Raw genomic sequence first — 13,684 nt, forward strand, 5'->3', positions numbered from 1 at the left:
ACCCAGGCACCCCATCAACTGAACATTTTTTAAGATAATACTTATTATACCCCTTTGGAATATAGTTTGGGAAATATTACCATAATTAAATACAGTAATAATAGCAGCTAACATTTCTGTAGTACTAACTATATGTAAGGCACTACTGTACGGACTTTAGTGATGGAACTTCTTTAATCCTCACAACTAAGCTGTGGGTTAGATACTGTTATCACATTTCTCACATGAAGAAACTGAGGATTAAGTTAAGTTAAAATAACTTGCATAAGGTTACATAGCTAATAAACAGAGGAACTGGAACTAATTCCAGGCAGTCTAGATCCAGAGCCTTTATTCCTAACCACTACATGATGCTGCTTCTCAAGAGTGAAGTGATGTGTGCAAGAAGGAAGATGCATATGGTAGTTCACATGGGATGAAACTCCTCTGAAGGGAATTTTGCTAGTTTGTCTGGATGAGGTCCAAAAAGCATTTGAGTTGGACCCTGAAGGTTTTAGATGTTGGGAGATAAGGGGAAAAGGCATTCCATACAGAAAGTCTGGTGAGTAAAGGCACAGAGACAGAAAGTAAAGAGCACACAGGTATGAAACGTTTAGTTTAGTTTTTAGTCTTTTGACCTCAGAAGACTCTAGGAACACCTTCCCTCATAGCTTGTATTCTTTGCTTATTATCTTTTTTTTTTTTTTTTTTTTTAACGTTTATTTATTTTTGAGACAGAGACAGAGCATGAACAGGGGAGGAGCAGAGAGAGAGGGAGACACAGAATCGGAAGCAGGCTCCAGGCTCTGGGCCATCAGCCCAGAGCCCCACGCGGGGCTCAAACTCACGGACCGTGAGATCGTGACCTGAGCTGAAGTCGGACGCTTAACCGACTGAGCCACCCAGGCGCCCCTGTTTGCTTATTATCTTTTAGAAGTTTTATTAATTTATTTACCTGCAACTTTTTTTTTTTTTTTTTTTTTTTTTTTACTATGTTCCTAGCAGGGTGGCAGACCCTGGAACTAAGAAGGTAAAAAGACACTGTCCCTGTTTTCTAGGAGCTTATATAGACATGCAACAAATCCAGAACTTGTTGGTTGCTGTTGTAGAGGGTGGCAAGATGTGTTAGAAAGAGGAGACTGAGCCTACCAGCTTACCTGAAGGTGGCTAAAAGACCTCACAGAAGATGTAGCTCCCAGAAGTGTGGCAGATAACACTGAGGCATGGGGAAGAAGGACATCATAGGCAGAATGAAAAGTTATGTAGACAGCGTGGCATGCTTAATGAATATTTAGAAGCTCAATATGACACAAACAGTAGGGTAGCGAATGGTAGGAAAGGATACTGTTGAGTTTGGTAAAGGCCCAAAGTATGAGGGCTTTGTATACCACAGAAAAGAATTTAGATTTTTATCTTTGGTGTGATAGATGCCCTTAAAGAATTTTGGAGAAAAGAGTGACATGCTCAGATTTGCATGTTGGGAAGTTCGGATTGGCAGTGGTTTAACAGCGGACTGGTGTGGGTTGAGGCATAGTTCAGACAAGAGGTAATGAGTGTTGCATTAGGACAGTGGCAGTAGGGGTTGAGAGGAGAGACAGATGCATTAAGTACATAGAAGGTGAAATTGATAGACTGGTGAATTCCTAAATGTGGGGATACAGGGAGAGGGAGGGATTTAACATGGTACGTGGACTTTTTCCTGTGTAGTGAGATAGAGAGTGGTACCATATGCTGAGACAGAATGTAAATAGGACACTGATTTGAGAGAGATTATTCAGTAAATACTTACTGAGGGTCTCTTGTGGCATGCACTGTGCTGGATTTGGAGGATATACCCAGGAAAGAAGATGGTTACAATTTCTGTCTTAATAGGGTCTCTGTAGTCTAGTGTATAAGACACACAGGAAGATAAGTAAGCAAATACGTTAAAAAGATGATAACAGGCCACCTTCGAGCCTGGATCTGTCATTACAATAGTGATGGCTTTGACTGTAGGACAGTTGCAAAGGCAGTTGTAGCTGGCTACTGTTCCTGGGGCATATTCTCCAACAGAGACACAGCCTGGAATCCCAGCCTTTTAGGCTGGCCATGCCCCTACACATTTGCTATATTCAAGTGAAGGGATTGACTTCAGTTCTGGCTCACAACGCCTCCTTTAGTCAAAGGATCTCAGTAGATAGACTTGAATCTGGCTAGAGCAGGCAAGTTGGTGATTGGAGACAGAGATTTGAGAAAGTCATGTTTATCACTGATACTTTTTGGAGGTGGTACACTTTCTGGTAATGACCCTGAGGATAGATGGCTGAGGCAGAGAAAATGGTTAATGGTGGTAATTATGTCAGGAACTTGAGAGTTGCTGGATGGGTCATCTGATGGATGTAAGCCACAGAGAATAGTGACAGAAATAGGGACGGGGAGAAAAGGGAGGCTGTGAGCCAGAGGTTAAGGTTTTCATCCATGAGAGTGAGTGGGTGGGAGGATGTTGGTGAGTAACGGAAGGGGAGAGCAAAGTTTAACAAAATGGCAAATAGTGGTTTAGTAGGAGCGAGAGGTGGGAGATAGAAATGGTCTGTTGATGGCAATAGGGAGCAAAGTTGCCTCTTACCTCCAAAGTCTTTTTTTTTTAATTTAATTTATTTCATTTATTTTAGAGAAAGAGCCCATGAGTGGGGGAGAGGGGCAGAATGGGGGAGAGGGAGAGAATCTTAAGCAGACTCCACACTCAATGTGGAGTGAGGCACAATCCCACGACCCTGGAATTGTGACCTGAGCTGAAATAAGAGTTGGGCGCTAAATCAACTGAGCCACGCAGGCATCTCGTATCTCCAAACTCTTGAATTCGGGTTTGGTGGAGAAAAAAAAACAGTCTCTGATAGAGCTATAGGGATTGTGAGATGCACCGGTCATATCCAGGATTTATTCGTTGAAGGCAAGGAAATGGAGAGAGGATGACACTGCGTTTTGGTTGGGTTAAATTTCAGTGTCCTTAGTATATCCAAAGGGAAGGGTTTTTTAGTTATTTGTGAGTTTGGAGCTGAGTCATTCTTATATTGTTGGTAGATAGGTAGGGATGAGTCTGGTGAGATTGTCCAGGGAAAGCACGGAAGAGTAAGAAAAGGAAGAACAGAGTCCTGCACAATACTGTGTCTAAGGGAACAGATGAAGAAAGAGGAACCTGAAAACAAGCACATATCGAAGTAGCCCTTAAAGAGGTGGAATGAGAAGAAAAAAAAAAAAAAAAAAAGAGGTGGAATGAAAGTAAAAGTGACTTTGTAGATTCCAAAGGAGGAGATATTTTCAAGAAGGGAGTGGTTAAAATTAATCATTTAGGGGATACCTGGGTGACTCAGTCAGTTAATTGTCTGACTTCGGCTTTGGTCACGATCTGATGGTTCATGGGTTTGAGCCCCATGTTAGGTTCTGTGCTGACAGTTTAGAGCCTGGAGCCTGCTTCGGATTCTGTGTCTCCCTCTCTCTCTGCCCCTCCCCTGCTCATACTCTGTCTCTCTCTCATAAATAAACATTTAAAAAATAATAATCATTTAATTATCTTACAGCATTATTTGAGTGTGTGTGCATTGCATACTGTCTGCCCAGAGAAGCTATAAACTCTGAGGGGAGGGTCTTACACTTCTCCATATCTTCTCTGATGATATGCATGGTGATGCATGAATAGTCTAGAACAGGAAAGCAAGTGTGCTGTAATTTCTCAATCCTGTGTCCAGAGAGGACATTGTTGATTGGCCCCAGAACCTTTTCCCATAAGCCTGGGAATTAGCTTCCAAAGCCTGTTTAAAACTGAGCTCCAGTTAACCACTTACCAATCCATCAAAGTGAGCATGGGAGATAAAGTCAGTTTGATATTCCTGTCTTCTATAGATACTGCAACCTTGTACATTTTGATTATTACCTTTCTGTTTTTCATTTTTATAAACAGTAATACTATTTTTAGCCTATTTTTGCCTATAATTTTCTATTTCCTGTATCATTTATTGAAAAGTAATGTAAAATAACCTGATTTCAAAAAACATGTCATGCTACCCACTGCTGATGTACCCAGAATGGCTCCTAACCATTTGTTTTCCTTATCTAACCTTCCTTCCTCCTTACCTCTCTTCTCCCAGACAGAAAATGTCTGGGTTACAATTCTTGCTGTCTTCTCAGTAGGCAAAGGTTGTGAACTTGTCCAGTAAAGAGATAACTTAGCTCATAATAGAGATCTCTTTGTTTCCAATCCAGTGCAACCTTTATTTATATTTTATTGGGATATAATATATTCCCTGTAGAATGCTCAGGTCTTAAATGTTCAGTGGCTCTCAACGATTAATTGTGTGTAACCACTGCTCAGAATAAGATCTAGAACAATTCCATTAATCCAGAAAGTCTCCTCCTGATGCCCACCTTTCTGAATTGAAATTTCTTGCCATCTCTAGGATTTTTTAGCCACCACATTAGCATGATGTTGTTGTGGCTTCTTTTAGCTTTTGTATCCATTTCTTCCTTGCAGGAGACTGAAGAGCCAATTGTAGAGTGTCAGGAATGTGAAACCGAAGTTTCCCCTTCACAGACGGGGGGCTCCTCAGGTGACCTGGGGGATATCAGCTCCTTCTCCTCCAAGGCATCCAGCTTACACCGCACGTCAAGTGGGACGAGTCTCTCAGCCATGCACAGCAGTGGCAGCTCAGGGAGAGGAGCCGGACCACTCAAAGGGAAAACCAGCGGGACAGAACCCGCAGATTTTGCCTTGCCCAGCTCCCGAGGAGGCCCAGGAAAACTGAGGTGCAGACAGGGTCTCCAGAGAGAGAGAGAGCTACAGCAGGGGCAGGGTTGCTGACATTTTAATATCACAGGAAAAGGGGAGTAATGGGAAATCCCCCCCCCCCCCCCATCCTCCAACTAGGAAAATTCAAATATTCTTCCTCCCCTTTTGTTCCTCTCCTGTTTGGGTTTGCATGGGAGAAAGGGTGGAGCCCTTTGAGAGCTAGACTCCTAAGAAAATGTAGAAAAACAGGTGAGGGGACTTTGAGAATGCTGGCACATGCTGCTGCCACCCCCATTTTCTGTAGCCTGTAGTGTTTTGACTGGGAGTGCAAAAAGTTTAGGGTGGTAACCTCAACCTGATACATCCCTAGCTTTTTGTTATCCTCTGCATGTGTCTAGAGCCTGTAGTAGAAGAGAAGGCAGGGAAGAAATGGGTGTGCTATTTTTGAGGGCAACAGTAGGAAGCTTTGTCAGGAGGGAATAGACTTCCATAGAGGAGGATGTCCTTTACTCGTTATCCTACACTCCTACTCCCTGGCTGATATTTTGGTGGTGGGTGTGCAGGCCAGCTTCCTGCTGTGTTGGAGGTCTAATACATGTTGGCCTGGCATGTGGTTTAAGGGCCACGGGGAGACTTTGTGGAGAAAGGATCCAGTAGCAGGTGCTGTCAGACTAACCTGTCTTCATTCTCTAGTCCTAGAAAAGGGGTCAGTCAGACAGGGGCGCCAGTGTGTGAGGAGGATGGTGATGCAGGCCTTGGCATCAGACAGGGAGGGAAGGCTCCAGTCACGCCTCGTGGGCGCGGGCGAAGGGGCCGCCCGCCTTCTCGGACCACTGGAACCAGGTACCCGGGTAGTGTGAGATACACTTAGTCTATGACTTATGCAGAAAAAAAGGGAGTAGAGAGAAGAGAGGGGAGTAGAGAGTGTGTGGGGTGTCAGGAGGGACACGAGGGGTCCACATTGACTTGGGAGCGGGCAGGGATCAGAGAGGCCACCGAGAAACCAGGCTTAGGCCTGTGATGGGGTCCTCCAAGAATGGGCTGAGGAAGACCCATGGACAAAGGAGTGGGAAAATTGGCAGTTAGAAACTTTTCTTATTTTAACTGCCTTCTCCTATCTCTTATCTTTGTTTAGAGAAACAGCTGTTCCTGGCCCCTTGGGCATAGAGGACATATCACCCAGCATGTCACCAGATGATAAATCCTTCACTCGTATTGTGCCCCGAGTGCCGGACTCCACCAGGCGAGCAGACACGGGTGCCAGTGCTTTGCGTCGAAGTGACTCTCCAGAGATTCCTTTCCAGGCTGCTACTGGCCATTCTGATGGCTTAGATGCCTCCTCTCCAGGAAATAGCTTTGTGGGACTCCGTGTTGTAGCCAAGTGGTCGTCCAATGGCTATTTTTACTCTGGGAAAATCACTCGTGATGTCGGAGCTGGGAAGTATAAATTGCTCTTTGATGATGGGTACGAGTGTGATGTGTTGGGCAAAGACATTCTGCTGTGTGACCCCATCCCACTGGATACGGAAGTGACAGCCCTCTCGGAGGATGAGTATTTCAGTGCAGGTAATAAAGGGAGTGGTGTCTGTAAGAGATTTAATGTGCCTGGGCCAGTCCTCTCTCCAGTCAGTAATTACCAAGGGCATTCTCTCCAGCCCAACTACTCTTCTTCAGGGGTCTCCAAAGCTACAGATTTCATTCCTACTATGTGAGGTACTCTCACACTGGCTTTTTGTTTTCATTTGTTGCTTATTTTTGAATTAACTTAAAAGAATTTTTTTTTTTTAATATTTATTTTTGAGAGAGAGAGAGAGAGAGAGAGAGAAAGTACAAGTCGGGGAGGAGCAGAGAGAGGGAGACACACAATTGAAGTAGGCTCCAGGCTCTGAGCTGTTAGCACAGAGCCCAATGCGGGGCTCGAACTCACGAACCAAACCGTGAGATTGTGACCTAAGCCAAAGTCAGACGCTTAACTGAGCCACCCAGGTACTCCTGAACTTACTTTGGAATAATATATTTACAGAAAATGTACAGACTGTGTAAAGCACTAAATACTGTGATAATGTGAGAAGTTCTCAACTACCCGTCAGCCAGCTTCCACTCTTGTTAACATCTTATGATAGCATGGCACATTTGTCAAAACTAAGAAACCAACCTTGATTCCTTACTAACTAAATTCCAGACTTTATTTGCATTTTATCAGGTTTTATATATCCTTTTTCTATTCCAGGATCCAATCCATTAGTCTTCATGTGTCCTTTGATCTGTGACAGTTTCTGAATCTTTTCTTGTTTTTCATGGCCTTGATGGTTGTAAGGAGTGTATAGTCAGATATTTGTCCCTCAGTTCTGGTCCGTCTCACCTTTTGTTTTATATTGGAGTTACAGGTTTTGAAAAGAATGCTATGGAGGTAAAGTGCCTTTTTCATTATGTCACAGAGGATTGAGGCCTATGACATCCACAGGACATCTCTAGTCACGTTAACCTTTATCACTTACTTAAAGTATTTGCCCGATTTCTCCACTGTAAAGTTAGTGTTTTCCCTTTCGATTTATCTGCTCTTTCACCACTGACTTAAACTTAGTACCTGCCTTGCTAGGAATCTAGTAGGTGAGTGTAGCAGATATATTGAGATATTTTTGCTTAGGAACGTCGTTAGTACTGTATTTTTATGTCTGCACAGCAACCATTTACTGTCTGGTTTGAAAAAATTAAAAATTTTTAAGTAGCCAGTTCCTCTGATAATGAGATATTTGTATTATGACTGTTGCATGTGCCAGTTCTTTGAATATATTCCCTTTTTTTGAGCTAATCTGGAGATAAATGTGTTGAGTTTGTCATTTAAAAACATCCTGTCTGGAGATTTTTTGGAACATAAATTGGGATATAATGGGCAAAAATGCCTCTGGTGAAGTTTCCTCAGACTTTCTTGTGATTTGGACTCCTGAGTAGTTTTTTGCCCCTTTATCATTGTTAATCTTTACCTTCTAGTCCTGGGTAACACTTAGCTTTAGGTGGCATCATTTAGTAGCATGTGGATGTAGGTCTTTTATGACCTTTGGCTTACATAGTTTGTATCAAATATACCCATTGTATCAAATGTATCCATTAGGTTTAAAGCCTGTCTTCGAGGTCCTCTTAAGACCAAGAGACAGTTCTGTATCCAGTGTGAATTATGGCATCAAGGGGTGGGGTGTCTCTTGTGTCTTATTTATCAAGGCTGTCTACTAACATCATTACTAGACTGCTTCGAGTCGTAGTAGCTCTTCATCAGTGTGAAGTATATTCTTGGCCTTGGGCTTCATTGTACTCTTGAAAGGGGTCTTTGTGACTTAGTTTGCTGGTAGAGATTGAAGCCAGAAGATGAAGCAGCAAGGGGGAGGGGAGTGATTCTGTGGCATAAATAGAGAACCAAGGCCTGCTTTCACGTCTGTATTTCTTTCCTTGGTGGCATATGCTCTGGGTTTCTTTTAGCCCTTCATTCAAGCACAGACCAGTGGGAGAGAACAAACGGACTCTTCTTTTATAAGAATGAAGAGGTGTTCATGAAAATGCCTTGTTTTTATGTTATATACATTGTGCGTGCGTGCGTGTGTGTGTGTGTGTGTGTGTGTGTGTGTGTGTAGCATGTGCAGGTATATAAGTTGTTTATTGATGGATGGAGGAGGAGGAGTATCATCTTTTTACAGGTTTGGAAATGGGTCTTGCCCAAGATCACACAGTTTGGTGGTAGCAGAGTTAGGCCTAGGCTCAGGTCTCCTAAATTCTAGCCCTGTTCCGTTTTATACTCCACATTGTGTTCCTTGTAACCTAAAGGCCTTTAGGTTCTGAAGCAGAGCAAGAGCAAGAAAGTAGATAATAGGGAAGATTAGGCAGGGGAGGCAGAATTTATGTGTTTTTTCCTTTCTTTGCTCTGTTTCTCTATTTTGATTTAGCCACACAGACACATGCTCTTTCTCTCTTCGAGTTAAGTCATCTTTCACCTACAGCTTAGCTCAAGAATTATCACTGTCTCCAAAGAAACCAAGAAAGGTTTAGTAATTTCTAATGGGATTATTAAGAAACCACATGTCATTTCAAGAAATAATTGAACCTCTGATAACTCATAAATGCTGGCTTTTAGGAGGCTTTATTTTATAACCAAAGGATTCCTTCTGTTGAGAATCTTTCCATGTCCCAATCTCAGGGTTGTAGCTACATATATTCTTAAGTGGTGGTGGTGTCTGAGATTGACAGCTGGGATTTCAGTACTAACTTCAGTCCACTGTCGGACTTCCTGATGCCCTGACACAACCTGTTGTGCAGACCCACTGTGAGTGGCTGCCAAGCAACCTAAAACAATAGCAGGCTGCTCTTATGTTTTTCCCACCCAGGAGTGGTGAAAGGGCATAGGAAGGAGTCTGGAGAGCTCTACTATAGCATTGAAAAAGAAGGCCAAAGGAAGTGGTACAAGCGAATGGCCGTCATCCTGTCCTTGGAGCAAGGAAATAGACTGCGAGAGCAGTATGGCCTTGGCCCATATGAGGCAGTAACACCCCTTACCAAGGCAGCAGATATCAGCTTAGGTAAGACCTTTGTTTCCTAGCTCCGGGCCCCTGTCCTGTTTGTGGTGGGAAGAGCGGTTTCTAGAGCAATCAGGATGCTTCGCTAAATCTTGCAAGTCCTGTGTGGTTTATGAGATGCTAATGAGCTGCCATTTTCTGGAGCCACCACCTATCTCTGTTTCCTTCCCAGGACCACATGGTAAATCCTCAGATTCTTCTGGTCTTCCCAGTTCTTCAGGGGACCAGATGCATTTCAGTCATGGCTAAGACTGAAACAGAATGGCAGCTTTAAAAGAGGTTTCCCGTTCTCATAGGAGGTGGAGGAAAGGGTGTGGTGATATCTAAATCAGGCTCTGCCCAGCTTCTTGGAGTCCAGGGCCTCAGACCATGGGAGTTGACCAACCTTTGACTTATCCTATCATAGACAATTTGGTGGAAGGGAAACGGAAACGGCGCAGCAACATCAGCTCCCCAGCCACCCCTACTGCCTCCAGCAGCAGCAGCAGCACAACCCCTACCCGCAAGATTACAGACAGCCCTCGTGCCTCCTCGGGAGTTCTCTCAGGCAAAAGAAAACTGATCACTTCTGAAGAAGAACGGTCCCCTGCCAAGCGAGGCCGGAAGTCTGCCACTGTGAAACCTGGTGAGTACTCCCTTTTGCCTCATCCTCCCTCAGACCACTGTGGAATGCAGGGCCAGCTGCTGGAGAGAAGGAGCCTGATAAGTGGCAATGGCCGCTCTGTCCTGCTACAAAGTTGGGATCCTGCACAAGCACAGGTAGTACTCAGCTTACTGCATCTACCTTTACACATCTCCCAGCAGAGTCCAGTAGAGATAGATAGGACACTAGGTCTTGATTGGAAACATTCACTGAGTTCTGTATAAGTTCCAGGAGGGAAAGAAACTGAATTTTAAGCAGATTCCTTTATCTGGCACCATCTTCTACCTCAGGAAGCTCTGCTTCCTGAGTCTTTTTGTGCTCAGGGCCCTGTGGCTCTCCCAGACTTCCTACTGAAAGCTAGTACCTCAGTCTGCATCTCCTTGTACTGTTCCTCAAACACCTCCTTTCCACGCACTCATGTTTCATGTTAACAGGAATTCATCCGTCTGTTGTTCACGGAGTCTCTAATATCCAGCCCCAGCCATTGTGGGTTCTGGAGACACAGGTGTAAAGTCCTCAGTGTCTGCCCTGAGGGAGCTCTCAGTGCAGCAGACTGAGCGAGTTCATCGGTTGTTACGTTGTCCTAGCACCAGAGTTCCTTTGGTTTCCTGTATATTTGCGTTGTGTCATCTCCATATGTATCCAGCACCTCTGTTGTGTTCAGGGTATGTGAGGCATGAAGTCCTTCGATATTACTTCACATAGTCCCAATGAGGTTTAGATGCTAGAATTCATTTTCTAGTTGAAGAATTTGAGGTACAGAAAAGTTGGCTAACTTTACCAAGGTGACCTAGTAATCCAGAATTCAAACTCAGGCAGTTTGACTTTGAAGTCCAGGCTTATACATACTACATCAGACTGTTCTCCTCCTGCTGGTTTTGTTTTAGGGAGGCATGACCTGTCTGTCATCTTAGCCTCCTAATGAGGCTATGATTCTGCTTCTTCAAATCAGGTATTTGTTTTCTTCTTGAGGACTTATTGGGGCACTCGTAGCATGGGTGTTCTGGGAGTCCTGGGCTGGCCGGTGCACTTACTCACCCCCAGGGGTTGGAAACTGGGATAATTGAAGCAGGCTGTTTTGCTGTAGCTCCATCAGTGAGTAAGAACACTTTATTACCAAGTATTCTGTGCACCGTTCTGGTGACGGTTAGGCATAGGGTGGGAGTATCTGCTGGGTACACTTCTTGGTAACAAAAAAAATGGGTTTTTTGTTGTTGTTTTTTTTTGTTTTTAAGGGCTGTTTCAAAATATCACATATCCTGGGGAAATCAGAGCACTGAGCAAGAGAAAGTGGGCTGAAGATTTCTAAGTATTTTTCACTCTTACCTAAACTTTGTTTGTATTAGAACCATGACTTTCTTCAGATCCCAGAAGTATTTAGTTTGGCTGTATAAAAACAATACTAGTTGATATTCATTTATAAATCGTCATGACTGTATAAAACTTAAATACATAAAATTTCTCTGCACTGTAAATTGGGTCCTGGGACCCAATAGGGGTCCATAGGAATGGTCTTTGGTCAGTAGCTCAAAAAACCTGGTCAGGACATTGCCTACCCATCCTGTCATGCCCAGGCAGTGGTCTGTATCCTTCTAGTAATTGTGTCTCCATCCCTTCCAGGTGCAGTGGGGGCAGGAGAGTTTGTGAGCCCCTGTGAGAGTGGAGACAACATGGGTGAACCCTCTGCCTTGGAAGAGCAGAGAGGGCCTTTGCCCCTTAACAAAACCTTGTTTCTTGGCTATGCCTTTCTTCTCACCATGGCCACAACAAGTGACAAGTTGGCCAGCCGCTCCAAACTGCCAGATGGCCCTACAGGAAGCAGTGAGGAAGAGGAGGGTAAGTCCCTAGGAAGCCCTGGGGGCTCTGACACATGAGCACTTTCTTCCTTTCCATTCACTTATGAGCCTATAAAGTAAGCAGTGCAAGTGGTGTGTGAGATCTTGGTCAGGGAAAGTTAATGAACTCTCCTTCTTAATATATAGACGGTTTTCACAAAATTCCTCTTAGTGGCTCCTCAAAACAATCCTGTGAGGCACATGGGACATAGATCTTACCGTCCATTTTACAGATGAGGAAACAAGCTTAGAGAGGTTAAAACCGTGCTTTTTGTCTGCAGTAATGGTAGATTTGGGACTAGAATCCGGTGTTCATTCTATCCTATGACAGTCCTCCAAGTCAGGTTTCTGAATGCCCTGCCATCTTTCCCATCTGTGTTCTAGGGGCAGTTGCTAGAGAAAACCCACCTGGGGGCGAAGTTGATTTTCGTGAGGTCTGTGCATAAGACAGAGAATGTAGGGTGCCCAGGGCCCCAGGGTGATATCAGAGAAACAGCTTCTAAGCCTTTTCAACTCTTGTATCTCTGTTCAACCTTAACCTAAATCTATATATTGTATTTCTGTGTGGTCTATGACTTAGGGTTTGAGTGAAGGCTGTAGTGGGGACAGGTAAAAATCGTTTGACCTGTCTAAAGAGTGTGTGATCTAGGAGAGAAAATGGGTGGATACGAATGTATACACTGTAAGTGACTCACAGCAGCATCCACATATATCTGTGAACCATAAAGGTGCAGATGGAGTGATGTTCTGCAGGTTAGTTACTATATCTTACACGAGGGAATCGAATTGGGGAACATGGTTTCATAAAATAGCACCACTGCAAATCTGCGATGGTAGGCATCTCAGGTGTGTAGACAACTCTTCCCCTAATTAACCAAAACCAACCATAGCCATGTGGAAATCTGTACAGGGCTATGGGAAGGGTGATCAGAGAATTGAAATTACGGTTTATGCTATTTGGAAGGTGCATAAACAGCCATCAGTAGAGCGACTCTAGGGTGTGGGAGCAGGTGTGGCATGTGTGGGGTTTCAAGGTTAAGTGTGTGCCCAGCTTTGTTTGTCAGACAGAATTCAGATAGGTATCATTGGCGACAAGGTGTATGAAGAGTTTCCTAGCTAAGAGTGTAGTTTACTTTGATTGTAATGGGAGTCCCTTGAGGATTCTGCAGGATGTGGCATCAAAACAGTGTTTGTGGTGTTGTTTTCTTTTGCTTTCACAGTATTGCTAGACTCTGGACTTTATTCTCCAAGATGCTCCTAGCCCTTCCATAGACCAGGACTTCACAAGGCAACTCTATAATGTTTTATCTGTGGTATAGCATAGTCAAGAAAGGCAGCTTTGGGGGTGTGCCCGGGTGGCTCAGTTGGTTAAGCATCCAACTCTTGATATTTGGCTCAGGTCATGATCTCATAGTTCATGAGATCTAGCCCCATGTCAGGCTCTGTGCTGACAGCGTGGAGCCTGCTTGGGATTCCCTGTCTCTCTTTGTCCCTCCTGCACGTGCGCTCCCTCTCTCTCAAAAAAATAACCAAACATTAAAAAAAAAAAAAACAAAAAACAAAAAACTGGTATAAGATGCAGACTGTCCAACATCTGTGAGCCTGTGTGAGATTAATAAACTCAACTCCTAAAAATTCCCTCCACTGATGGCTGATATATCAAATGTTTATAATCCCAACCTTGCAACCATGTGCGGAAGGAGGTAGGCCTTATCTAAATGAGGAGGAGAAATTGGACATTTTTAAGAGATTGCCAGGTTTCTCATGGAAAATGTGATTATAGTGAACATGTCTGCTTTATCATCGGACACTGCCCAGAAGTACCAAAATCCTTGATGTTTTTGGCATGTGAGAATGTTGACAGGTACCTCAGTCTCAAGAAGCCTGGAGACATTTGTACTAA

General features: G+C 43.9%; 1 protein-coding gene across 8 annotated transcripts in view; it reads left to right on the forward strand.

Annotated features, from left to right (window-relative positions):
- Positions 1-13,684, forward strand: part of TP53BP1 (tumor protein p53 binding protein 1) — a 70,847-nt gene that overhangs the window by 52,839 nt on the left and 4,324 nt on the right. For 5 of the 8 annotated variants that reach the window (XR_006218644.1, XR_006218645.1, XM_007081736.3 and 2 more), the window contains 6 exons: positions 4,487-4,758; positions 5,435-5,584; positions 5,877-6,307; positions 9,115-9,306; positions 9,710-9,928; positions 11,567-11,782. Coding sequence is in view for 5 of the 8 variants with exons in the window: in XM_007081736.3 (XP_007081798.2) it covers positions 4,487-4,758; positions 5,435-5,584; positions 5,877-6,307; positions 9,115-9,306; positions 9,710-9,928; positions 11,567-11,782 (1,480 nt within the window). In the remaining 3 variants the exon portion in view is untranslated. The other 3 variants (XR_006218646.1, XM_042989017.1, XM_042989015.1) reach the window with 3 other exon arrangements.

The sequence above is a fragment of the Panthera tigris genome, chromosome B3 (genome assembly GCF_018350195.1).
Source record: "Panthera tigris isolate Pti1 chromosome B3, P.tigris_Pti1_mat1.1, whole genome shotgun sequence".
Taxonomy (NCBI): Eukaryota; Metazoa; Chordata; class Mammalia; order Carnivora; family Felidae; genus Panthera; species Panthera tigris.